The sequence below is a fragment of the Stegostoma tigrinum genome, chromosome 2, assembly GCF_030684315.1.
Source record: "Stegostoma tigrinum isolate sSteTig4 chromosome 2, sSteTig4.hap1, whole genome shotgun sequence".
NCBI lineage: Eukaryota > Metazoa > Chordata > Chondrichthyes > Orectolobiformes > Stegostomatidae > Stegostoma > Stegostoma tigrinum.
In genome coordinates, this window is record NC_081355.1 from 147,284,169 (window position 1) to 147,310,336 (window position 26,168).

The 26,168-nt window shown below is 42.6% G+C and overlaps 1 protein-coding gene across 16 annotated transcripts in view; it reads left to right on the forward strand.

The window, feature by feature from the left end:
• Positions 1-26,168, forward strand: part of obscnb (obscurin, cytoskeletal calmodulin and titin-interacting RhoGEF b) — a 760,766-nt gene that overhangs the window by 62,377 nt on the left and 672,221 nt on the right. For all 16 annotated transcript variants that reach the window (XM_059639939.1, XM_059639947.1, XM_059639941.1 and 13 more), the window contains 2 exons: positions 598-873; positions 11,864-12,139. In XM_059639939.1, the coding sequence (XP_059495922.1) occupies positions 598-873; positions 11,864-12,139 (552 nt within the window). The remainder of the gene's footprint in view (positions 1-597; positions 874-11,863; positions 12,140-26,168) is intronic.

Below are 26,168 nucleotides of genomic sequence, written 5' to 3' on the forward strand. Positions count from 1 at the left end.
ATCACCTGCAGAGATTTGTTATTCAGCCTGTTGACACTCTACTTACATTATTTATACGATCTTTTGGTCTCCCTGTCTATAAATTTTGTGCCTGTGTGCTTCACTTCACCTGACGAGGAGCAGCACTCCGGAAGCTTGTGAGTTCAAGTAAACCTGTTGGACTATAGCCTGGTGTCATGTGAACTCTTTTGAACACTCTTGCGAGTACATTATTTTATTATTTTCAGATTTTTAAAAATTTTTATGCACTAACCTCTTATCCATACATGGAAACTAATTATGTGACACTGAAACTTGAAATATTGGTCAGAAAGTTTGCTCTATAAATGTATACATTTTCAATTTATTCATTCGGACAGTATAAAGAGAACCTCGTTGCAGGTTAAGTGCCATATTGAATACTTGTAGCTGATTTAGTTTTGGTTAATTGTGCATTAGCTCACCACTACCTCCTCAATGACAATTAACGATGGTTATTACATGCCGACCCAGTCAGCAAAACCCGCCTCCGCAAATGATTAAAGAAAGAATATTTTGTAATGGTTTTCGTATTATTTAACATGATATTATAAATTGTTACTTCTTTTGTTTTTGCAGAACCAGCTGCAACTATTGTGAAGAAATCTACAACACAAACAGAGCATACAGCCAGTGTGGGAGAGAAGGTAGCCCTTGTTTGTAATGTGTCTCAGCCTACTGTTGAAGGGAAATGGTACAAAAAAGGACAGGAAATAAAGCTGAGCAAAGCAGTAAGTGTTGAATCAGAAGGTACAACACGAAGATTGGTTCTTCACAATGTCAAATCTGGAGAATCTGGTGAATATGTATTTAAAACCAAAGAGGATGAAATTGCAATGAATGTAATTGTTAAAGGTAAGACCAAACAAATGAAATACAATTGTGAAACTATAGATAATGCATTCAAAATACTAATTTTAATCAACTCCCTTTGTCTATGTACGCTTAACATCAAATTCTGTCCAGGATTTGAAGTGTTTGTTCTGTTTATTAGTGCATAAGTATGTTAAATTTGCTGTTTGACTGCTTGGTTAGTGTGAGAGGTTACAAAATCAGGATCACCCATTTAACTATCAATGGTTACCAATTCAAAAATTACCCTTCAGCTTCTAACTTTAATAACTAACTTGTACAATTAATCACAGAATCATTCAAGTGCAGGAGATCATAAGACAGAGGAGCAGAAGTAGGCCATTCAATCTGTCACGTGTTCAGCCATTCAATGAGATCATGGCTGATCAGATAACACTCAACTCTACTTTCCTGCCTTTTCCCCATTACACTACTGATTGAAAATTTGTCATACTTAATGATCCTGTACAACCCTCTCGAGGTAAAGAATTCCACTGATTCACCATCCTCTGAGAGAAGAAATTCCTCCTCATTTCTGTCTTAAATGTGCAACCCCTTATTCTGAGATTATGCCCTCTGGTCCTAGACTTACCCACATGGGGAAACAGCTTCTCTGCATCTATTCTATCAAGATCCTGAAGAATATTACATGTTTCAATGAGCTCACCTCTCTTTCTTCTAAACTTCACTGAGGTACAGGGCCAACCTATTGAATCTCCTCATAACACAGTCCCGCTATACCTAGGATGAACCTGTGCCAGTATATCCTCCCAATAAAGGGGACCAAAACTGTTCATTATATTCTAACTGTGGACTGACTTATGGCTGGTATAGTTTTAGCAAAACTTACCTATTTTCATACTCCATTCTCTTTGAATTAAAGTCCAACATTTCATTTGCATTCCCCGTTACCAACTAAACCTCAACACTAGTTTTTTAACGATTTATGCAAATCGCTCTGTGCTGTAGCTTTCTGCAGTTTTCTTCCTTTAACTACAAAGAAATCAATTCACTTTCACTATTCTTCCTGCCAAATGCATAATATCACATTTTCCCAGTTCATATTCTATGTGCTAAGTTTTTACCCATTCGCTTAACCTGTCTGTATCTCTCTGCAGATTATATTTCATCCTCACCATTTGCCCTCTGACCTACTTTTATGTCATCTGCAAATCTTGCTTTTGTCCATTCAATAAATTCTTGTTGTTTGTCTTGATAGTTCTTGCAAGTTTATCCTCAGTTTATTTTGTCCTTCTTTATTCTTTTTTGTTAATCTTTTGTTGGTTGTTAAAGCTTTCCTACAGTTTTACCTTACCATGAATCTACACCACATTGCATGGTTTTTCTTACAACTTGCCATTGTTCCACCACCCACTTTGCTTCTAAACTACTTTCTCTGGCCACTGCAGCTAGTTCTTCCTTCATTCCTTTGTAACTACCCTCATTTAAGTTTAGCACTGTAGTTTCTGACCCACATCTCTCCCTCTAAAACTGAATACTCAATACTACCAAGTTATAATCAGTGTTTATTAGGTGGTGCTCATTACTCTGTGGTCATTTATTAAACCTGTCTTATTACACATTATCAGATCAAAAATAGCTTGATTCCTGGTTGGATTCAACGTATTATTCTAAGAAATACGCTATATGAATTCATCCTTCTGGCTAACACTGTCACGAAGAATTGAGGGAAACTTGGCAAGATGGATCAAAAACATGCTGAGCAATAGGACACAAAGGGTAGTGGTAGAAGGATGTTTGAGTGACTGGAGGCCAGTATAAAGCGGTGTGCCACAAGCATATTTGCAGATGACACCACGATTGGTAAGGTGGTTAATAGTGAAGGAGATGGTTGTAGGTTACGGGGAGATACAAAGAAACAAAAGAAACAAAGAAACCTACAGCACAGGAACAGGCCCTTCGGCCCTCCACGCCTGCGCCGATCAAGATCCTCTGTCTAACCTGTCATCTATTTTCTAACGGTCTGTGTCCATTTGTTCCCTGCCCATCCATGTACCTGTCCAAATATATCTTGAGACGCTAACGTGTCTGCGTCTACCACCTCCGCTGGCAACGCGCTCCAGGCACCCACCACCCTCTGTGTAAAGAACTTTCCACGCATATCTCCCTTAAACTTTCCTCCTCTCACTTTGAACTCATGACCCCTAGTAATTGAGTCCCCCACTCTGGGAAAAAGCTTTTTGCTATCCACCCTGTCTATACCCCTCATGATTTTGTAGATCTCAATCAGGTCCCCCCTCAATCTCTGTCTTTCTAATGAAAATATTCCTAATCTATTCAACCTCTCTTCATAGCTAGCACCCTCCATACCAGGCAACATCCTGGTGAACCTCCTCTGCACCCTGTCCAAAGCATCCACATCCTTTTGGTAATGTGGCGACCAGAACTGTACACAGTACTCCAAATGTGGCCGAACCAAAGTCCTATACAACTGCAACATGACCTGCCAACTCTTGTACTCAATACCCCGTCCAATGAAGGAAAGCATGCCATATGTCTTCTTGACCACCCTATTGACCTGCGTTCCCACCTTCAGGCTACAATGGACCTGAACACCCAGATCTCTCTGTTCGGTTAGTCAGTTGGGCAGACTAGAAGGAAATGATGTTTAACCCGGATAAGTATGAGGTGATGCACTTTGGAAGAAGAAACAAGACGAAGGATTATTTAATGAACGGCAGGACACTGGATAGCTTAGATGACCGGGGGTGGGCGGGGGCCCTTGATGTAATGACTCACAGATCTCTGAAGTCTGCAGAACACGTGAATAGGATATTTAAGAAGGCATATAAGATGCTTGTTTTCATCAGTCATGGCATAGAGTTTAAGAGCAAGGAGGCCATGTTGGAGTTGTGCAGAACATTGGTCAGGCCACAGTTCTAGTCACCTCACTTATAAGAAGAATGTGACAGCACTAGAGGGGATACAGAACAGGTTCACCAGAATGTTGCCTGGAATGAAAAAACTGAGCTTTAAAGCGAGACTAGATAGGCTTGGATTGTTTTCCTTAGAACAGAGAAGTCTGAGGGGAAGCATAATTGAGATATATGAGATGATGATGGATATGGACAGGGTGAATAGAGAGCAGCTGTTCCCTTGATTGAGGGGTCAACTATGAGAGGGCATAGTTTTTGGCTAAGGGGACAGGAATTTTAGAGGACATTTGGGAATAAACTTTATCACTCAACTAGTGGTGGGAGTCTTGAGTGCACTACTTGGGAAGATAGTGATGGCTGGAAACCTTACAAACTTTAAAAAATATTTGGATCAGTAGGAATTTGGGATTAGCACATTTTTAGTGGTAATTACATCCGTGCAGACTTGATGGGCTGAAGGGTCATTTCTGCCCTGTATAAACTGGTAATGCTATGAATCCGATTTTCCCAATCTATGTAAAGATTAAACAAACCTATCATTAATTAACTTTCTTTCTCCAGTAGTGATCTCAAGGTTAGATTAGATTCCCTACAGTGTGGAAACAGGCCCTTCGGCTCAACAGGTCCACACTGCCCCTTGAAGCATCCCACCCAGACCTATTCCCCTATAACCCGCACACCCCTGAACACTACGGGCAATTTAGCATGGCCGATCCACCTAACATGCACATCTTTGGACTGTGGGAGGAAACCGGAGCACCTGGAGGAAACCCACGCAGACACGGGGAGAATGTGCACACTCCACACAGACAGTCGCCCGAGGCTGAAATCGAACCTGGGTCCCTGGCTCTGTGAGGCTGTAGTGCTAACCACTGAGCCACCGTGCCGCCCACTACTGGTGCCATTTGGAGAAATGGCAGGATACATCAGATGAATACGTAGCTATAAAGATGGTGTTAGGGGAAGGTTTCAGATTCCTTTGGCATTGGGACCAGTTCTGGCAGAGGTGGGACCTATACAAATTGGACCGGTTACACCTGGACAGGACTAGGACTGATGTCCTAGGGGAGTGATTGCTACAGCGGTTGGGGAGGGCTTAAACTAATATGCCAGCGGATGGGAACCTATTTAAAGAGTCAGAGAAGGAGGCAGCAAGGACAAAAACAAAAGCTAGTAAAGGGAATAAGAAAAGTGATAGGCTGAGAAGCCAAGGACAAAATTCAGCCAGGGCTGTTGACAAAAATAAGGACGAACATTGTTAAAAGGACAAGCTTAAAGGCTTTGAACTTTAATGTGTGGAGCATCTGTAAAAAAGTGGATGAACTAATCACGCAGATAGATGTAAACAGGTACGATATAGTTGGGATTACAAAGACATGGCTGCCGGGTGACCAGGGCTGAGAACTGAATGTCCCAGCGTGTTCAGTATTTAGGAAGGGGATACAAAAAGGAAAAGGTGGCGGAGCAGCATTGCTGGTTAAAGAGGAAATTAACACAGTAATGAGAAAGAATATTAGCTCTGACAATGTGGAGTCTGTATGGGTACAGTTGAGAAATACCAAGGAACAAAAAATATTAGTAGGTGTCTTATATGGACCCCCAAACTGCAGTGGTGATGTCAAAAATGGAATTAAACAGGAAATTAGAGATGCCTGTGATAAGAGAATATCAGTGATCGTGGATGATTTTAATCTGCACATAGATTAGGCAAATCAAATTAGCCATAGTGCTGTAGAGGAGGAATTCCTGGAGTGTATACGGGATGGTCTTCTTGACCAATATGTGGAGGAATCAGCTAGAGAGCAGGCCGTCTTAAACTGGGTACTGTGTAATGAGAAGGGAATCATTGCCATTCTAGCTGTGTGAGACCCCTTGAGGAAGAACGACCATAACTTGATCGAATTTTTTATCAAGAAGGAGAGTGAGGTTGTTGATTTGGAGACTATTTGCTGGAGTTGCTGAACTCTAATAATGGAACCTACGAAGATATGAGGCGTGAGTTGGCCTTGATAGATTGGGGAGAGTTAGGCAATGGCAAACATTCAAGGAACACGTGGGCAAACTTCACAACTGTTTGTCTGTTTTTTCCTGTTTGTTGCAAAAGCAACGTGAGTCAGAGGGTTAACCCATGGCGGAAAAAGGAGATAAGAGATAGTATCTGATCCAAGGAAGAAGCATACAGATTGGCCAAGCAAAATAATAAATCTGAGGACTGAGAGCAGTTTAGAATTCAGCAAAGCAGGACCAAGGGATTGATTAAGAGGAAAATAGAGTACAAAAGTAAGCTTGCAGGGGTCATAAAGACTGATGCTAATCTATAGTTACGTGATGAGAAAGAGATTGATAAAGACAAATGTGGACCCCCTACAGACAGAAATGGGGGAATGTATTATAGGGAGCAAAGAAATGGCTGAGGAACTGAATACATACTTCTGTTCTATCTTCACAAAAGAGGACTCAAATCAGATACCAGAATCGTTGAAGGGGGCAAGATTTAGTGAGAAGGAGGAGCTGAGGGAGATCAATATTAATAGAGAAATGGTGCTGGGAAAATTGTTGGGATTGAAGGCCGATAAATCCCCAGGGCCTGATAATCTACATCCCAGAGTATTTAAGGAAGTAGCTCTAGAAATAGTGGATGCGTTGGTGGTCATCTTCCAGGATTCTATAGACTCTGGAATAGTCCCTGCAGATTGGAGGGTGGCTAATGTCACTCCAGTATTCAAACAAAAGTAGAGAGAAAATAGGGATTATAGACTGGTAAGCCTAACATTGGTAGTTGGGAAAATCCTCGAATCCCTTGTCAAGGATTTTATAGCAGAACATTTAGAAAGCAGTGACAGGATCAGACAGTCAACATGGATTTATGAAGGGGAAATCATGCTTGACAAATCTGTTGGAATTCTATGAAGGTGTAACCAGTAGAGTTTATAAAGAAGAACCAGTCAATGTAGTATATTTAGACTTCCAGAAAGTGTTTGACAAAGTCTCACATAAGAGATTAATGTGCAAGATTAAAGCACATGGGATTGGGGGAAGTGTATTGAGATGGATAGGAAACTGGTTGGTAGAGAGGAAACAAAGAGTATGAATTAATGGGTTGCCACAGGGATTGGCACTGGGACCCTGGCTATTCACAATATATATTAGTGATTTGGATGAGGGAGCAAAATGTAACATCTCCAAGTTTGCAGATGATACCAAGTTAAGTAGGAGGGTGAATGGTGACGAGGATGCAGAGATCCTTCATCATGATTTCAACAAGGTGGGTGAGTGGGCAAATCAATGGCAGATGCAGTATAATTTGGATAAATGTGAGGTTATTCACTTTGGAAGCAAAATCAACAGGGCACAGTACTATCGGAATAGCTGTAAATTGGGAGAGGGGAGCGTGCAGCAAGACCTGGGCATCCTTGTGCACCAGTTGTTGAAGGTAAGCATGCAGGTGCAGCAGGCGGTAAAGAAGGCAGATGGTATGTTGGTCCTCATTGCAAGAGGTTTCAAGTACAGAAACAGGGATGTGTTGTTCCACTTATACAGGGTGTTGATGAGATCACTCCTGGAATATTGTGTGCAGTTTTGGTCTCCTTTTCTGAGGAAGGATGCTGTTGCTGTTGAGGGAGTGCAGCGAAGGTTTACCAGGCTGACATTTGAGAAGAAATTGACCAGGTTGGGACTGTTTTTGCTGCAGTTCAGGGGAATCTCATCGAGACTTATAAAATTCTAACAATACTGGATAGGGTAGATGCAGAGTGGATGTTCCCAATGGTGAGTGTATCCAAAACCAGGGTTCACATATGAAGATTCGGGATAAACGATTTAGGATGAAGATGAGGAAACATTTCTTCACTCAAAAAGTGGTTAGCCAGTGGAATTAATTACCAGAGGAAGTAGTTGATGCCAAAACATTGAATGTATTCAAGCGGTGACTAGATACTGCACCTGGGGCGAATGGGATCAAAGTTTATGGAGAGAAAGCAGGATTAGGCTATTGAATTGGATGATCAGTCATGATTGTGAAGATTGGTGGAGCAGGCTCAAAGGGCCGAATGGCATCTTCTTGCTCCTATCTTCTATGTTGCTATGATTGTACTACTGTATAGCTGCTTTTAGGAGTCTATAGTCAACTCCTACTAGTGCCTCTTTTCCCTTTTTGCATCTTTGTGTACCGTTAATAGATTCTGCATTTCCCAATCCAAGGTCATTTCTTGCTGTCGTACTTAATCCATTACATTTGAACAAAGCTTCTCCACCACTCTTTCCTTCCTGTCTGACCTTTCAAAACTTCATATACCCCTGAATATTTAGTTCCTATCTTTGATCTCCTTATAACCATGTTTCTATGACGGTTATCACATACCCACAGACCTCTATTTATGGCATTAATGCTTTTATTTTGTTCCAAGTGCTGTGTGCATTCAGATAGGTTAAAAGAGGCAATAATTTGCCTTTTTGCTGTTTATTCCCCCATGATCCTAGTTTACTGCTACTTTTGAATGCTCGAGCTCTATCCCTCCTGTCCCACTAAAAATATCATTATCAAAATAGCTGTACTGTAATCTTTTGTTTTCTAAAACTGCATTTGCCTCTCACAAACCCTTCTCCCTCTGATTAGTTTAAAGTCCTCTCTATAGCCCAAATTATTTGATTCGCCAATACACTGGTCTCAGCATGGTTCAAATGAAACCCTTTCTGCTGGAACAGCTCCCTTCTACCTCAGTACTGGTGTCAGTTCCCTGAAGGAAACCTCTAATCTAACTCTATGAATGTCACTGGTTACACCATGGATCATGACAACTAGCTCCCTCCATGCGCACTCCCAAATTCTTCTCCAGCTTGATGAGTTGTCCTCAATACTGGCACCAGGCGATGGAGCCTTGAGGACTTCTGATTCTGATTTCTAAGGACATATTTATGCCTCCAATTACAATGACCCTAACATGTCTACATTGTTGGGTTGTTCATCCTCCCCACAGCACCCAGTCTTATTTGCACAGCTAGTAACACCCTTATAACTGTTGGACAATTGTGGAGGCTAAGGTTTCTCAAATGCAACCCCTTGGGTCGCCATACCTACTTTACTTGTAGTGGCACCCACCGGCATCTGATCATAGACCAGATTTGGGGCCATAGAGTATGGAAACAGACCCTTCAGTCCAACTTGTTCGTGCTGACCAGATATACTGAACTGATCTTGTCCAATTTGCCAGCATTTGGCCCATATCTCTCACAAACTTTCCAGTTCATGTACCCATCCAGATGCGTTTTAAATTTCACAATGATTTTAAAAGGGCAACAAATGTCAAAAAAATCTGGGTCCTAATGCAAGGAGCATTTGTAATAAGGTGGATGAATTAACTTTCCAAACAGTTATTAATGGATACGATGTAATTGGGATCATAGAGACCTGGCTCCAAGGTGACCAAGGATGGTGACCATGTTTGTCCCTTGCAAGGTGTAGAGCTGGATGAACACAGCAGGCCAAGCAGCATCTTAGGAGCAGGAAAGCTGACGTTTCGGGCCTAATCCCTAGGCTCGAAACATCAACTTTCCTGCTCCTAAGATGCTGCTTGGCCTGCTGTGTTCATCCAGCTCTACACCTTGTTATCTCAGATTGTCCAGTATCTGCAGTTCCTGTTATCTCTATATGTCCCTTGCATTTAGAAACAATAGAATTCATAATGGACAGCAAACAGATGGTAGACCAGTTGAACAAATACTTTGGATCTGTCTTCACTAAGGCAGACACAAATAACCTTCAGGAAATGCCAGGGGCTGGGGGTTCAAGCATGAAGGAGGAACGGAAGGAAACCCTTATTAGTTGGGAAATGGCATTGGCGAAATTGATGGGAATTAAACCGCTAAGTTCTCTGGCCTGATGCTTTGCATCCCAGAGTACTTAAGGAAGTCACCCTAGAAATAGTGGTTGCACTGATGATCATTTTCTAGCATTCTGTAAACTCTGGAAGAGTTCCAATGGACTGGGGAGTAGCTAATGTCACTCCAGTCTTTAAAAAAAGAGAGAGCGAGAAAATGGGGAATTTTAGATTGTTTAGCCTGACATAGATGGTAGAGAAAATTCTGGAGTCAATCATTAAGGATGTCATAACTGAGCATTTGGATTCACTGAAGGAAAATCATGCTTGAAAATTCTTCTGGACTTTTTTGAGCATGTGACCAGTAGAGTAGACAATGATGAATCAGTAGATGTTGTGTATGTGGACTTCCAAAAGGCTTTTGACAAGGTTCCACAAGAGATTGGTTAGGAAAATTAAAGCTCACGGTATTGGATGTAATGTATTGACGTGGATAGAGAAATGGTTGGCAGACGGGGAGCAGACAGTTTAAATAAACAGATTTTTTTCAGAGAGGCAGGCAGTGTGAGTGGGGTGTTGCAGAGTTCAGTGCTGGGACCTCAGCTGTTGACAATATACATTAACAGTTTGGACGAAGGAGTTGAATGCCATATCTCCTAATTTGCAGACGACACTAAGCAGGGTGACAGTGTGTGCTGTGAGGAAGAAGCTAAGAGGCTGCAGGGTGACTTGTACAGATTAGCTGACTGGGCAAATACTTGACAAGTGCAGTATAATGTGGATAAATGTGAGGTTATCCACTTTGATTGCAAAAAGAGGAAGGCAGATTAATATCTGAATGGTGGCAGTTTAGGAAGAGGTCGGGTATGAGACCTGGGTGTCATGGTGAACAGCTGCTGAAGGTTGGCTTGCAGGTGCAGCAGGCAATGAGGAAAGTTAATGGCATGTTGTCCTTCATAGCAAGAGGATTTGAATATCGGAGTGAGAATGTTTTGCTGTAGTTATACAGGCCCTTGCTGAGGCAACACCTTGTGAATATTGTGTGCAGTTTTGGTCTCTTAGCCTGAGGAAGGACATTCTTACTATTAAGGGAGTCTAGAGAATGTCCACCAGATTGATTCTCAGGATGGCAGGATTGATATATGAGGAAAGACTGGATTGACTGGGTTTGTATTTGTTGTAATTTAGAAGAATGAGGTGAGGGTATCTTACAGAAATATATAAAATCCTGATGGGGTCTGGACAGGCTAGATGTGGGAAGAATGTTCCTGATGTTGAAGAAGCCCAAAACAAGGGTTCACAGTCTAAGAATGAAGGCAAAGCCTTTAGGGAGTGAGATGAGGAAGAATTTCTTCACTCAGAGAGTTGAAAACCTGTGGAATTTCTCTCCCATGAGGAAGCTATTGGTGCCAGTTCATTAGACATACTCAAGAGGTTGCTGGACATGGCCATTTCAGCTAAAAGGATACAGGGGTATGGGGAGAGGGTGGGAATGAGATACTGAGATTGCATGATCAGCCATGATTATATTGAATGATGGTGTCGACTTGAAGAGCTGAATGGCCTAATCCTGCACCTATTTTCTATGTATCTATGTATCTATGTAACTGTTATAATTGCTCTACCTCCATCACCTTCTCTGATAGATTGTTCCATACACGCACTACCTTCTGCATAATAAAGTTGTCCCTCAGGTCCTTTTTAAATCTTTACCCTGTCAACTTCAACCTATGTTTTGAACTCCCCTACTTTGGGAAAAAGACCTTGGCTATTCACCCTATCCATGACCCTCATTATTTTATAAATTGCCATAAGGTCATCCCTCAACCTCCGATGTTTCAGGGAAAACCCCAGCCTATTAAGCTCCTCCCTATAGCTCAAATCCTCCAATTCCAGCAACATCCTTGTAAATCTTTTCTAAACAAATTTAAATTACCTTTAATGATGTTTCTATTTAACTGAGCATCCAATGCCCAATTGAAAGTCTCGATTCAACCTGCCTCTACCACACTTCAGGTCATTGACATTCCAGGCCATTTCCATGCAAAGATTTTATTCTGTCATCACTTTGAATGAGTCATGATGAATTCTGGGCTAACTTGGAGATTGGAAAAGCTCGTCTGATTAATTTTTTTTCTAGATTACATGCGTTATTACAGGAATATCACAAATTTTGTTTGAAAAACATCAAAACTTCCTAATTTCAAACTCTTGTCACTGGTCAAGTTTATCTCAACCACTTCTCATTCCAAAATTCTAATTAATTTTTCTTGATTCCAGAACCAGAAACTGGATTTCTCAACAAAAATTCAGTTCAGAAGGAAGTGAAAGTTCGACAATCAGAAAATGTTACTGTCAGCTGTGAAGTGTCACAACCCAAAACCAAGGTCCAGTGGTTCAGAAATGGAAAACTCCTCAATTCCAGTGGAAAGATGAAACTTGAATCTGATGGTAAAATTCGAAAGCTTACTGTTCAGAACGTGGAGTCAAAAGATCACGGTGAATACATTTGTGAGGCAGCTGGAGAGAAACTGACCTTCGACATTCAGGTTACAGGTTAGTAATTGTAGGACATTTTGTATTCCTTTAATTATTCCAGTATTTATCTGGAACATTTGAATGAATTTTGTTACAGTCTAGGACCTTTTTATTGTTCTTTTTATCTTAATTTCACTTGAAATTAGTCACTTACATTAGTTAAGTATGTCAAGATATATGGAATAAAAGTGTGCCGATAAAAGCAAAACTATGCAGATGCTCCAAATCTGAATATACATGGATAATGTTGGTAATACTCAGCTGCTTAGGCATCATTTGTGAGGAGGGAAATAATTTCAGGTCAATGATCTTTCTTCAGAATTGAGGTAGAAGTTGACCCCTCTATGTTTGGACAAACTGACTGAAGGATCTGAATGGTTTACTATGTTCCTGTGAAGCACTTTTGTCACTTGTGGCCTGTATCATGAATATCAGCAATATAGTATGAAATGCCTACTTGGAATTTCTGGTGATGATTGCACTGTGGAGTCAGGAGATTCACCAATTCTCCTATCTAAATGATCCACAATTACAGAATTAATTTATTTTCATGACTCATTGACAGTCGGTAGAACAATTTTCAATGAATGCAATTGTGGCTGGCTACCTCACGACACATCATTGTTAAACAGAGCAAGTGTTAGACCCTGTATTTACATAAGCAAAGGGTTTAATTCTAGGTTCAGCATGGAATAAAAGGGGTTTCTTTTTCTCTTTATCCAATATTTTGTTTAGCTAATTTGCAGCCCAACTTTTACATTCTTAGTAGGCAGTCTAGCTCTTGAAAAACACAGGATATGCCAACTAGTATTTAGACCCATATGTATTACAAACAGATAATATTTTTCCAATTCTTGAAAGTTTGTCAGATTCTCCTCAAAAAAGTCTGTTTTAATTGTCATTTTTTTGTTTTAAGAACACATTGGAGGATTTTTGTCTCTTTTGAATTAAAGGTAAACCCTCGCCTCTTAGACAAATAATTGTAGGTTCAAGACAAAAACCAAAAGAACTGCAGGTGCTGTAAATCAGGAACAAAAGCAGAAGTTGCCGGAAAAGCCTCAGCAGTTCTGGCAGCACCTGTGAAGAAAAAATCAAAGTTAACGTTTTGGTACTGGTGACCCTTCCTCAGAACCCTACCTGGACTTTCATATATATTTATCATAAGACCATAAGACATAGGAGTGGAAGTAAGGCCATTCAGACCATTGAGCCCACTCCGCTATTTAACCATGGCTGATGGGCATTTCACCTCTAATTACTCGCACTCTCCCTGTAGCCCTTAATTCCTTGCGAGATCAAGAATTTATCAATCTCTGCCTTGAAGACATTTAATGTCCTGGCCTCCACTGTGCTCCTTGGCAATGAATTCCACAGGCCCACCACTCTTAGGCTGAAGAAATGCTTCCTCATTTCCGTTCTAAATTGACCCCCTCTAATTCTAAGGCTGTGCCCACGGGTCCTAGTCTCCCCGCCTAATGGAAACAACTTCCCAGCATCCACCCTTTCTCAGCCATGCATTGTCTTGTAAGTTTCTATTAGATCTCCCCTCAACCTTCTAAACTCTAATGAGTACAATCCCAGGATCCTCAGCCGTTCATCATATGTTAGGCCTACCATTCCAGGACACTCTCCAGTGCCAGTATGTCCTTCCTGAGGTGTGGGGCCCAAAAATGGACACAGTATTCTAAATGGGGCTTAACTAGAGCTTTATAAAGTCTCAGAAGCACATCGCTGCTTTTATATTCCAACCCTCTTGAGAGAAATGACAACATTACATTCACTTTCTTAATCACGGACTCAACCTGCAAGTTAACCTTTAGAGAATCCTGGACGAGCACTCCCAGATCCCTTTGTACTTCGGCTTTATGAATTTTCTCACTGTTTTGAAAATAGTCCATGCCTGCATTCGTTTTTCCAAAGTGCAAAACCTTGTATTTGCTCACTTTGAATTTCATCAGCCATTTCCTGGACCACTCTCCTAAACTGTCTAAATCTTTCTGCAGCCCCCCCCACCTCCTCAGTACTACCTGCCTGTCCACCTATCTTCGTATCATTGGCAAACTTTGCCAAAATGCCCCCAGTCCCTTCACTCGGATCATTAATATATAAAGTGAACAGCTGCGGCCCCCACACTGAATCCTGCGGGACACCACTTGTCACCGGTTGCCATTCCAAAAAAGAGCCTTTTATCCCAACTCTCTGCCTTCTGTCAGACAGCCAATCCTCAATCCAAGCCAGTAGCTCACCTTGAACACCATGGGCCCTCACCTACTCAGCAGCTTCCCATGAGGCACCTTATCAAAGGCCTTTTGGAAGTCTAGATCGATAATACCCACTGGGTTTTCCTGGTCTAACCTACTTGTTACCTCTTCATACGGTACATTTCAAAGAAAAGTAGTGAGTATTACTTAGTCCAGAATTGATATCTCAACTCACATTACCAAAATTCCCTGTTCTCTCGTGGGCTGATCCGCAAGCTGTCAAACAGTGAAATGTGTACAAATTTGCTTTTGTTACTGAATTTATGTTTCTGTAATCTATGAGTAATCTAGTTGACCCATTTCATTTAGATACTAACACCACTGGTGAACTCCTGCTGCTCTAGCTAGGTTCAATTGGATTATCTTCTTGGTGGTGTTCTAGGTTTAACCAATCAGGATGCTATTTCATTGTTACTAGTACCCCTCTGCCCATATAATGTCTGGCTAACATAATGCATACTGCTATATCTCTACAGTCTTCCTCAAATTTCTTAAGAAAATCTTAGTGGATGTTCATGTTGTCCTCCCTCTAAGTACAAAAATATATTAACTAACTGTCCTATATCTGAACTCATTACAGCCCATCCACTGCATGCCAGCAGCATCGTGGTTTCTCTTTCTCGTCTTTGTTTTCTTTTCTTCTGCCTTTTTCCCTCATCTTTGAGGCTGTAGTGGTGTCAGTGCGATGATGGCTGCAGTGTTGGTGGCGTGGCCTGTGACTCCTGACAGTGGTGGCAGTAGATCTGGACCTTGGTAGGGAGAGTCTTAGCAGTGTTGGCGTGGTGGCAGTAGCAGCAGAGTTGGGGTTCCCTGGGTCATTGGTATAGTCATTGCTGGAGTTCCTGGAGCGGGATTCTTTGAGGACCGGAACACCTTGAAGAAACTTTGAAGAAGCCCTGAAGCCATCCTTGAGACCCCAATTTGATCAGAAGATGAACTCTTATTTAAATAATTCTTTTTGTCCGTGTTGTATGTCAAAATAGCGCCTGATTGTGACAACAAAACACCTTTCACTTTGTCTTTAAGATATACATGACAATAAATAAATCGTTCATCATTTAAATCGAGGATGTTTGCAAATGGTCTACCTCTCCTACTACCTCACTTTTACTATCTCTGCCATCACCCATTACGCTTACTATTCTTCCCTGTTGTTATCAGACTTTTGAACAGACCTCTCATATATTGAAGTTGATCTTTCGTGCATGTTCTCTGCAGCTGTAATGTTATATTCTCATTCTGTTCTGTTACCCTGATGTATTTATGTAGAGTGTGATTTGCCTGGATAGCGCGTAAAACGGTACTTGGCGTTGTATCTCGGGATATGTGACAGTAATAAAATCAAATCAGATGTGGTACATCTGCTCTTTCCTATCCCCCTCCCGATAATAACACTTTAACATGTTCACATGACTAATTGATACATCTTCCTGCAATGGGTAGCATCTAACAGATAAGTCACTTTGCTAACTCTCCTCAGTAACTTTTGTAGATCACTGAATCTCGCTTTCACAGGTTCACTTTGTAAAGATATGAAAACCAACTGTTTGTCTCCTGCTTGAAACATTCTAAATGTTTGCCCTTTCTTGTGGTTCACTTGAGAAACATGGACACATAATCCAACATTGAGCAACTCTTTTTTTGACTTCAAACCTCTCAATAATCAGTCTTAGCAGACTTCTTATCTCATGACAATGGATAAGTTTGGATGGACTGATCCTACTAAATTCATTTGGGGAATCTTTCATAATATAGCAAATAGTAATAAACTTACTCATTTTTCCAAATCCTGTGAGCATTTGTGAGAATGGACCTTAAGACCATGAGACCATAAGAAACAGAAGCAGATATGTGCTTTGCAGAAACAGAGGCTTGGGGACCGCTTTGCAGAATTGTCCGCTCCACACTCCCCTCCAACCCCACCACATCCAGCACCTTCCCCTGCAACCGCAGGAAGTGCTACACTTGCCCCCACACCACCTCCCTCACCCCCATCCCAGGCCTCAAGATGACTTTCCATATTAAACAGATGTTCACCTGCACATCTGCCAATGTGGTATACTGTATCCATTGTTCCCGGTGTGGCTACCTCTACATTGGGGAAACCAAGCGGAGGCTTGGGGGCCGCTTTGCAGAATACCTCCGCTCGGTTCGCAATAAACAACTGCACCTCCCAGTCGCGAACCATTTTAACTGACGCCCCCCATTCCTCAGACGACATGTCCATCATGGGCCTGCTGCAGTGCAACGATGATGCCACCTGAAGGTTGCAGGAACAGCAACTCATATTCCGCTTGGGAACCCTGCAGCCCAATGGTATCAATGTGGACTTCACCAGCTTCAAAATCTCCCCTTCCCCCACTGCGTCCCAAAACCAGCCCAGTTCGTCCCCTCCCCCGACTGCACCACACAACCAGCCCAGCTCTTCCACCCCCCACTGCATCCCAAAACCAGTCCAACCTGTCTCTGCCTCCCTAACCTGTTCTTCCTCTCACCCATCCCTTCCTCCCACCCCAAGCCGCACCCTCAGCTACCTACTAACCTCATCCCACCTCCTTGACCTGTCCATCTTCCCTGGACTGACCTATCCCCTCCCTACCTCCCCACCTATACTCTCCTCTCCACCTATCTTCTTTTCTCTCCATCTTCAGTCCGCCTCCCCCTCTCTCCCTATTTATTCCAGAACTCTCTCCCCATCCCCCTCTCTGATGAAGGGTCTAGGCCCGAAACGTCAGCTTTTGTGCTCCTGAGATGCTGCTTGGCCTGCTGTATTCATCCAGCTTCACTTTTTGTTATCTTAGAAGCTGATATGTGTTTGGCTTTTGACTTTCACCACCACCCTGTGCACCTTGTTTTCTGATGAGGAGGGGATCTTGGGGTTTCCCCGCTGCCCTTTCTTTATCCTGGTTACTAGCTTTCCTTTCGCTCTCCCATTCTCTGTCCTGCTCAAATTTTTGGAGGTGATGGAAAAAGGGTTTGGTTTTATGGACCAGCTCATCATTGTCAGCCACTGCTGCCTGTTTGGTAGTTGTAACCCTCTGAGTCCTCGCTATGGTTTCAAATGACAAAAGCCAGTGAATTTTCAAATTTTCCCAAGAGAACGATTTTTCTGAGAGTTTCATATGTAGCATCTACTCCTGTTGCCCACTTCCATCTGTCAAATGTGCTTTGAAATTCAATATAAATTTGCTTAGTCTGTTTACTCAGATTTTCAAACTTTAAACATATTATTTCATATGCACCCAGAGCAGCTTGGTTCACAGCATAATAATACATGGAAACTTCCTCTGATAGTGAAGCACAAATTTCCTGTTCTTTACGTAATTATTTGCTGTGCTCAGGTAGATTCCAGATTTCCTTCAGTCATTTTATTTGCTTTGCTATTTTCTCAAATGGCATAAAAATGCCTCCCTATTCTTTCCTTGTGCAAATGAAACGATTTTCTACTGGGCGATAATTATGACTAGGAGTCTTCGCGAAGCTTAGGTGTCTTCTTTTTAAAAGCTGCATAATTTAAAGCTGATGTCCTTTATCTCTCTCCTCTTTTCCCTTTCTGTCAGGAATTCAAGCTCAAGTTTTCTCAATTTCATCGCCTGCTTTATCATTTCCTTTTCCATTCTTTTTGATTCAAAACTCAATGTTCTGTTTTGAGCTGCTTTACCTCTTTCTCATATCCAAGCTGCTTCAACTCTTCAACCCTTCAAGTGACTTACCATTTGGTGTACGGAGCCCCTCCTGTACTCCTACTAGTTCTAGATGCTTTGCCAGTATTTCAATTATCTCTACCTCCTTAGTTCTGCCTGTCAGTTCTACTTCTAATTTATTTGCCAATTAGGGCACTCTGGCTTTTGCTGCTTCCTGTAAATTCATCAGGATGTATGTTGCAACAGCAGAGAAATGAAGGATTTATGTATTACTATGCAACTTAAACATGCTATGATCCTGGCAGATGCTATTATCAGACGAGTCAGATCCCAGACAGGAACCCAGCTTGATAGATCACAACTTGTTTCTCAGTTTTAATGATATGGTCTCTCGTTGAACCATAGGCTATTGATTTTGTTTTAACAGTAAAAGGGACGTTATTGCAAAGATAACATAGAATAATCTAAACTATCTAATTATAATACAAATTCAAAAGTTTCAAGCACAAATATTTGTGTGGTTGCGTTACCCGAAACACTACCCGGGTAGTGTCTCCCACCCATCCTTCTCCTGTAACCAAAAAAAAAGGTTCTGTGTGCCTGCTTAGTAAGGTAACAAGTTTATTTTTTATTCTTTATTTTATTTTAGGTCTTTGGGAATTTTGAATAATGGGAACAGAGGTCAGGGCAGTTGAATGCTCCTCCTGCAGAATGTGGGAGGTAAGGGTCACCACTAGTGTCCCTACTGACTACCTCTGCGGGAAATGCACCCAACTCCAGCTCCTTGAAAACTGCGTTAGGGAACTGGAGCTGGAGCTGGATGAACTTCGGATCATTTGGGAGGTAGAGAGGGTTATTGAGAGGAGTTACAGGGAGGTAGTCACTCCTCAAGTACAGGAAAAAGGCAGATGGGTTACGGTCAGGGGACAGAAAGGGAACCGGCAGGCAGTGCAGGGGTCCCCTGTGGCCATTCCCCTCAATAATAAGTATACCGTTTTGGATACTGTTGGGGGGGACGACTTACCAGGGGAAAGCAGTGGGGCACAGGACTCTGGCACAGAGTCTGTCCCTGCTGCTCTGAAGGGAAGGGGGAAGAGGAGCATAGCATTAGTCATTGGGGACTCCATAATTAGGGGGACAGATAGGATGTTCTGTGGGGACGAGAAAGACTCGCGGTTGGTGTGTTGCCTCCCAGGTGCCAGGGTGCGTGATGTCTCTGATCGTGTTTTTGGGATCCTTAAGGGGGAGGGGGAGCAGCCCCAAATTGTGGTCCACATTGGCACCAACGACATAGGTAGGAAGAGAGATGGGGATTTAAGGCAGAAATTCAGGGAGCTAGGATGGAAGCTGAGAGCTAGGACGAACAGAGTTGTCTCTGGTTTGTTGCCTGTGCCACGTGCTAGTGAGGCGAGGAATAGGGAGAGAGGGGAGTTGAACACGTGGCTACAGGGATGGTGCAGGAGGGAGGGTTTTGGATTCTTGGATAATTGGGGCTCTTTCTGGGGTAGGTGGGACCTCGACAAGCAAAATGGTCTTCACCTGAACCAGAGGGGTACCGATATCCTGGAGGAGAAATTTGCTAATGCTGTTCGGGTGTGTTTAAACTAATTCAGCAGGGGGATGGGCACCAAAATTGTAGTTCAACTATAGAAAAGGTTGAGAGTAGGGTGGTCCGAAATAAAGTTTTTCAGGGAAGCAAGATAGCACCGGCAAGCAAGAAGTTGGATTGAAGTGTGTCTACTTCAATGCCAGGAGCGTCCGGAATAAGGTGGGTGAACTTGCAGCATGGGTTAGTACCTGGGACTTCGATGTTGTGGCCATTTCGGAGACATGGATAGAGCAGGGACAGGAATGATTGTTACTGGTTCCAGGATTTAGATGTTTCAGTAAGAACAGGGAAGATGTTAAAAAGGGCGGAGGTGTGGCATTGTTGGTCAAGGACAGTATTACAGTTGCAGAAAGGATGTTTGGGGACTCGTCAACTGAGGTAGTATGGGCTGAGGTTAGAAACAGGAAAGGAGAGGTCACCCTGTTGGGAGTTTTCTATAGGCCTCCGAATAGTTCCAGAGATGTAGAGGAAAGGATAGCAAAGATGATTCTCAATAGGAGTGAGAGAGACAGGGTAGTTGTCATGGGGGACTTCAACTTTCCAGATATTGACTGGGAACACCATAGTTCGAGTACTATAGATGGGTCAGTTTTTGTCCAGAGTGTGCAGGAGGGCTTCCTGACACAGTATGTAGCTAGGCCAACAAGGGGCGAAGCCACATTAGATTTGGTACTGGGTAATGAGCCTGGTCAGGTGTTAGATTTGGAAGTAGGTGAGCACTATGGTGATAGCAATCACGATTCTGTTATGTTTACTTTAGTGATGGAAAGGGATAGGTGTATACCACTGGGCAAGAGTTATAGCTGGGGCAAAGGCAATTACGATGAGATTAGGCAAGATTTAGGGAGCATAGAATGGGGAAGGAAACTGCAGGGGATGGGCACATTAGAAATGTGGAGCTTATTCAAGGAAAAGCTCTTGTGTGTTCTAGATAAATATGTACCTGTCAGGCAGAGAGGAAGCTGTAGAGTGCGGGAGCTGTGGTTTATGAAGGAAGTGGAATCTCTGGTCAAGAGGAAGAAGAAGGCTTATGTTAGGATGAGATGTGAAGGCTCCATTAGGGCACTTGAGGGCTACGAGGTAGCCAGGAAAGACCTAAAGAAGGAGCTCAGAAGAGCCAGGAGGAGACATGAGAAGTTGTTGGCGGACAGGATCAGGGTAAACTCTAAGGCTTTCTATAGGTATTTATGGAATAAAAGAATGACGAAAGTAAGATTAGGGCCAATCAAGGATAGTAGTGGGAAGTCGTGTGTGGAGTCAGATGAGATAGGGGAAGCACTAAATGAATATTTTTCAACAGTATTCACTCTAGAAAATGACAATGTTGTCGAGGAGAATACTGAGATACAGGCTACTAGACTAGGTGAGATTGATGTTCACACGGAAGAGGTATTAGAAATCCTTCAGAAGGTGAATAAGTCCCCTGGGCTGGATGGGATTTATCCTCGGACCCTCTGGGAAGCCAGGGAGGAGATTGCTGAGCCTTTGGCATTGATCTTTAACTCGTCATTGTCTACAGGAATAGTGCCAGATGACTGGAGGATAGCAAATGTGGTTCCCCTGATCAAGAAGGGGAGTAGAGACAACCCTGGAAATTATAGACCAGTGAGCCTTACCTCAGTTGTTGGTAAAGTGTTGGAAAAGGTTATAAGGGATAGGATTTATAATCATCTAGAAAAGAATGAATTGATTAGGGACAGTCAGCACGGTTTTGTGAAGGGAAGGCCGTGCCTCACAAACCTTACTGAGTTCTTTGAGAAGGTGACCAAACAGGTAGATGAGAGTAAACTGGTTGATGTGGTGTATATGGATTTCAGCAAGGCGTTCGATAAGGTTCCCCACAACAGGCTATTGCACAAAATGCGGAGGAATCGAATTGTGGGAGATATAGTAGTTTGGATTGGAAACTGGCTTGCTGAAAGAAGACAGAGGGTGGTAGTTGATGGGAAATGTTCATCCTGGAGACCAGTTACTAGTGATGTACCGCAAGGGTCGGTATTGGGTCCTCTGCTGTTTGTCATTTTTATAAATGACCTGGATGAGGGTGTAGAAGGATGGGTTAGTAAATTTGCAGACGACACTAAGGTCGGTGGAGTTGTGGATAGTGATGAAGGATGCTGTAGGTTGCAGAGAGACATAGATAAGCTGCAGAGCTGGGCCGATAGGTGGAAAATGGAGTTTAATGCAGACAAGTGTGAAGTGATGTACTTTGGTAGGAGTAACCGGAAGGCAAAGTACTGGGCTAATAGTAAGATTCTTAGTAGTGTAGATGAGCAGAGAGGTCTCGGTGTCCATGTACACCGATCCTTGAAATTTGCCACTCTGGTTGACAGGGCTGTTAAGAAGGCATACAGTGTTTTAGCTTTTATTAATAGAGGGATCGAGTTCCGGAACCAAGAGGTTATGGTGAAGCTGTACAAAACTCTGGTGCGGCTGCACTTGGAGTATTGTGTACAGTTTTGGTCACCGCATTATAAGAAGGATGTGGAAGCTTTGGAAAGGGTGCAGAGGAGATTTACTAGGATATTGCCTGGTATTGGAGGGAAGGTCTTACAAGGAAAGGCTGAGGGACTTGAGGCTGTTTTCATTAGAGAGAAGAAGGTTGAGAGGTGACTTAATTGAGACATACAAAATAATCAGAGGGTTAGAAAGGGTGGATAGGGAGAGCCTTTTTCCTAGGATGGTGACGGTGAGCACGAGGGAGCATAGCTTTAAATTGAGGGGTGAAAGATATAGGACAGATGTCAGAGGTAGTTTCTTTACTCAGATAGTAAGGGAATGAACGCTTTGCCTGCAACGGTAGTAAATTCGCCAACTTTAGGTACATTTAAGTCGTCATTGGACAAGCATATGGACGTACATGGAATAGTGTAGGTTAGATGGGCTTCATATCGGTATGACAGATCGGCACAACATCGAGGGCCGAAGGGCCTGTACTGTGCTGTAATGTTCTATGTTCTATGTTCACATGATAATAGTATAACAAGATCAAATTGCTGGCGAAACTCAGCAGGTCTGGCAGCATCTTTGGTGAAAAAAACCAGAGCTAGCATTTTGAATCTGGTAACTCTTCATCAGTATTGCCTGCAATTTTGTTTCTTGTTTTCATATCTCCAGCATCTGCAATTTTTTATTAATCCCAAAATGCTGTTTCATAAACAGAAAAGAAACAAAACAGCTTTTGTATAGTGCCCAAACACCATGGTGCAGTTCTCAAAACACCACTCATATAATATTCACACTAATATCCCCGTTTCTAACACATCAATAAATTTAAATCACTCTCGAGTTCAGTTGTTAAACTGTAACTGTGATTGCATGTAAGGAGGAGAAAGACAAATTTTTTCAATTAGTCATGGGTTAAAGGGGCAATGGGAAGTGGGCAGAGAAGTAGGATTGAGACTGAGATGAGATCAGCTGTGATCATATTAAATGGTGAAGAAGGCTTAGGGGCTGAATTACCTAGTATTGGTCCTACCTCTTAGGTTCTTATGTAAGTGCTGCCAGTTTGGAGCAGCCCTGCATTGTTCTTGACATTTGCCCTGGGCAGTGCAGACAGTGAAGTTGACGTCCTGCTTTGCAGACAGGGTCATGGACATCCTGGATGAGGTGTTGCCAATATGGAACTTGCACCTCACCCAAGGAGCAGCCGTGCTGGCCATGATACCAAACCATATTAGCCTAGTGTGAGGTTGCCGCCTGGGCTAAGCCATCTCGGTCATCTGGAGGAATATGCAGCACTCTAGTAAGAAGATCAGTGACCTTCATCTCTCCTTTAGGGTAAGTGTACTCATCCTCTGATGGAGTTGTTGGTTGGTTCCTTGAGCTGAATGGTTATCATGCAAATGTTTCATCTCCCTTCTAGTGACATAAGTCAGTGCTGTGTAGCGTCAGTTGAAACACTGTTGTTCTGTCCCGCTGTGAATTTATATGATCTGGTCTACCATGGTGGGTAGTCTTGTTTCCGGTTTTGTACCGAAGTGGTCTATTTTAACATGTTTGTTAATTGCATTGGTGGTTGAAAACCAGACTTCCAGGAATTCTCGTGCATGTCTTTGTTTCACTTATCCTAGTACTGTAACTTTGTCCCAGTCAAATTGATGTCTTTCTATGACACATTGTTTTGAAATGAGGGAGAATTGGTTGTGCCGTTTTGCTGCAAGTTAGTGTTCATGGTGGCAAGTTTCCTGCCCATCTGTCCTCTATAGTGGGTTTCTCACAGTTGCTGTATGGTATTTGATATATCACATTTGTCCTGTCCATTGAGGGGTCTTTCGTCTTTGACAGTAACTGGCAAAGTGTGCTTGTTGGTTTCTGTGCTGTCCTATTCGAAGAGGCCGTGGAGTCTTGTAGTCAGTTCTGATGTGTTTCTAACATAGAGTAGTGTGCCCAATGTGTTGGGGCATACAGTGTCTTCTTGTGTTGTTTGTTTGCCAGGCATTGGCGGACGAAGCTGTTATGACAACCATTGTTTGCAAAGATTCTGTACAGGTGTTCCTCTTCATTTTTGTGCAGCTCCGGGCTGCTAGAACTGACTACAAGACTCCTACGACCTCTTGGTATAAGGATAGCACCAAAACCAACAGCCACACTTAGCCAGTCACTCTCAAAGATGAAAGGCCCCATACCCACAATGAGCAGGACAAATGTGATGTATAAAATACCATGCAGCAACTGCGAGAAACGCTACATAGAACAGATGGGCAGGAAACTTGCCACCAGGGTACATGAACACCAACTTGCAGCAAAATAGCATGAACAATTCCCCCTCATTTCAATTCACTCCGACGTAGAAGGACATCAGTTTGACTGGGACAAAGTTACAGTTATAGGACAGGCGAGACAGACAAACATGAGAATTCCTGGAGGCCTTGTTTTCAACCGTAGATGCAATTAACAAACATGTTGAAATAGACTGCATCTACATACAAACAAAACTGCCCACCATGACAGACCAGACCATATAAATTCGAAGCAGGACGGAACAACAGCGCTTTAACAGAGGCTGCACAACACTGACAATGACACCTAGAAGGGAGACGAAATATTTGCACGCAAACCAGTCAGCTCAATGAACCAACCTACAACTCCCAACTGCAACCCTACCTACAAATCTTTGTTAAAACATTAAACATTCTCTGATGGTCTGATACCTCATGCTGACTCTGTCTTTGCTACTGTACCATCCACAAAGGCTCACATGCCAGCATTCACAGTATTGACTGCAATTTTTTCCTCGCTAGTTGTCAGTTGCTCCTCCCCAACATCACCAACCCTACAATCTCTCTGCATTGCTTATTCATTTACCCACCTGCATTGAAAGTACAGCTGTGCCACTCACTTTTATCTCCCATAATACCTGCCTGTTTCATCTCTTGTAGCACCTGCCTTACTCTCTCATTCCAGGAGGAATACAGAAAAATAGGGGAGAAAACTGAAGATGGGTAGTGTGCTTCCTGTCATTTGGCTCACTCCTTATTAGAAGATCTTGACTTTGATCTCACCCAACAAGGACGGGTCAGACGGTGCTCTTGTCTATTCTGTTCCGCGTCCCCCTGACCGAAGGGTGTACCCACTTGATTTGATTCTGGCCTGCTAACAACTATGCTAAGATAATAAAATGTGAGGCTGGATGAACACAGCAGGCCAAGCAGCATCTCAGGAGCACAAAAGCTGACGTTTCGGGCCTAGACCCTTCATCAGAGAGCTCTCTGATGAAGGGTCTAGGCCCGAAACGTCAGCTTTTGTGCTCCTGAGATGCTGCTTGGCCTGCTGTGTTCATCCAGCCTCACATTTTATTATCTTGGAATCTCCAGCATCTGCAGTTCCCATTATCTCTCAACAACTATGCTAAGTTTTCTTGCTTTGTGTCTGATGGTAAGACCATAAGATAAAAGAGCAGAGTTAGGCATTTGGCCCATCAAGTCTGCTTCACTATTTGATCATGCTTAATATGTTTCTCAATCTTATTCTGCTACTTTCTCCCTGTAACCCTTGATCCCCTTACTAATCAAGTACCCATCTATCTCGGTCTTAAAGACACTCAAAGGCTTGATCTCTCCAGCCTTCTGTGGCAATGAGTTTTATAAGATTCACACCCACTAGCTGAAGAAAATCTTCCTCATCTCAGTTTTGTATGGTCATTCCTTCATTCTGAGGCTGCCCCCTCAGGTTCCTCAACTACTCCTCATTTACCAAGCCCTTCATTCCTGGGATCATTCTTGAAAATCTCCAACACTAGCACAAGCTTCTTTAGATAAGGTGCCCAAAACTGCTCACAACATTCCAAGTCTGATCTGACCAGACCCTTGTACAGTGTCAAAAGTACATCTCTGCTCTTTTCAGTCTTGAAATGAACGTTAACGTTGTGATTATCTTCCTAACTACAACTGAACTTGCGTGGTAACCTTAATAGAATTCTGAACTAGCTCTCACAAGTTCCTTTTTGCTTCAGATTTTTGAAGCCTTTTACTGTAGTCCACCTCTCTATTCTTCCCACTGAAGTGCATAATCTCACACTTACCCACACTGTA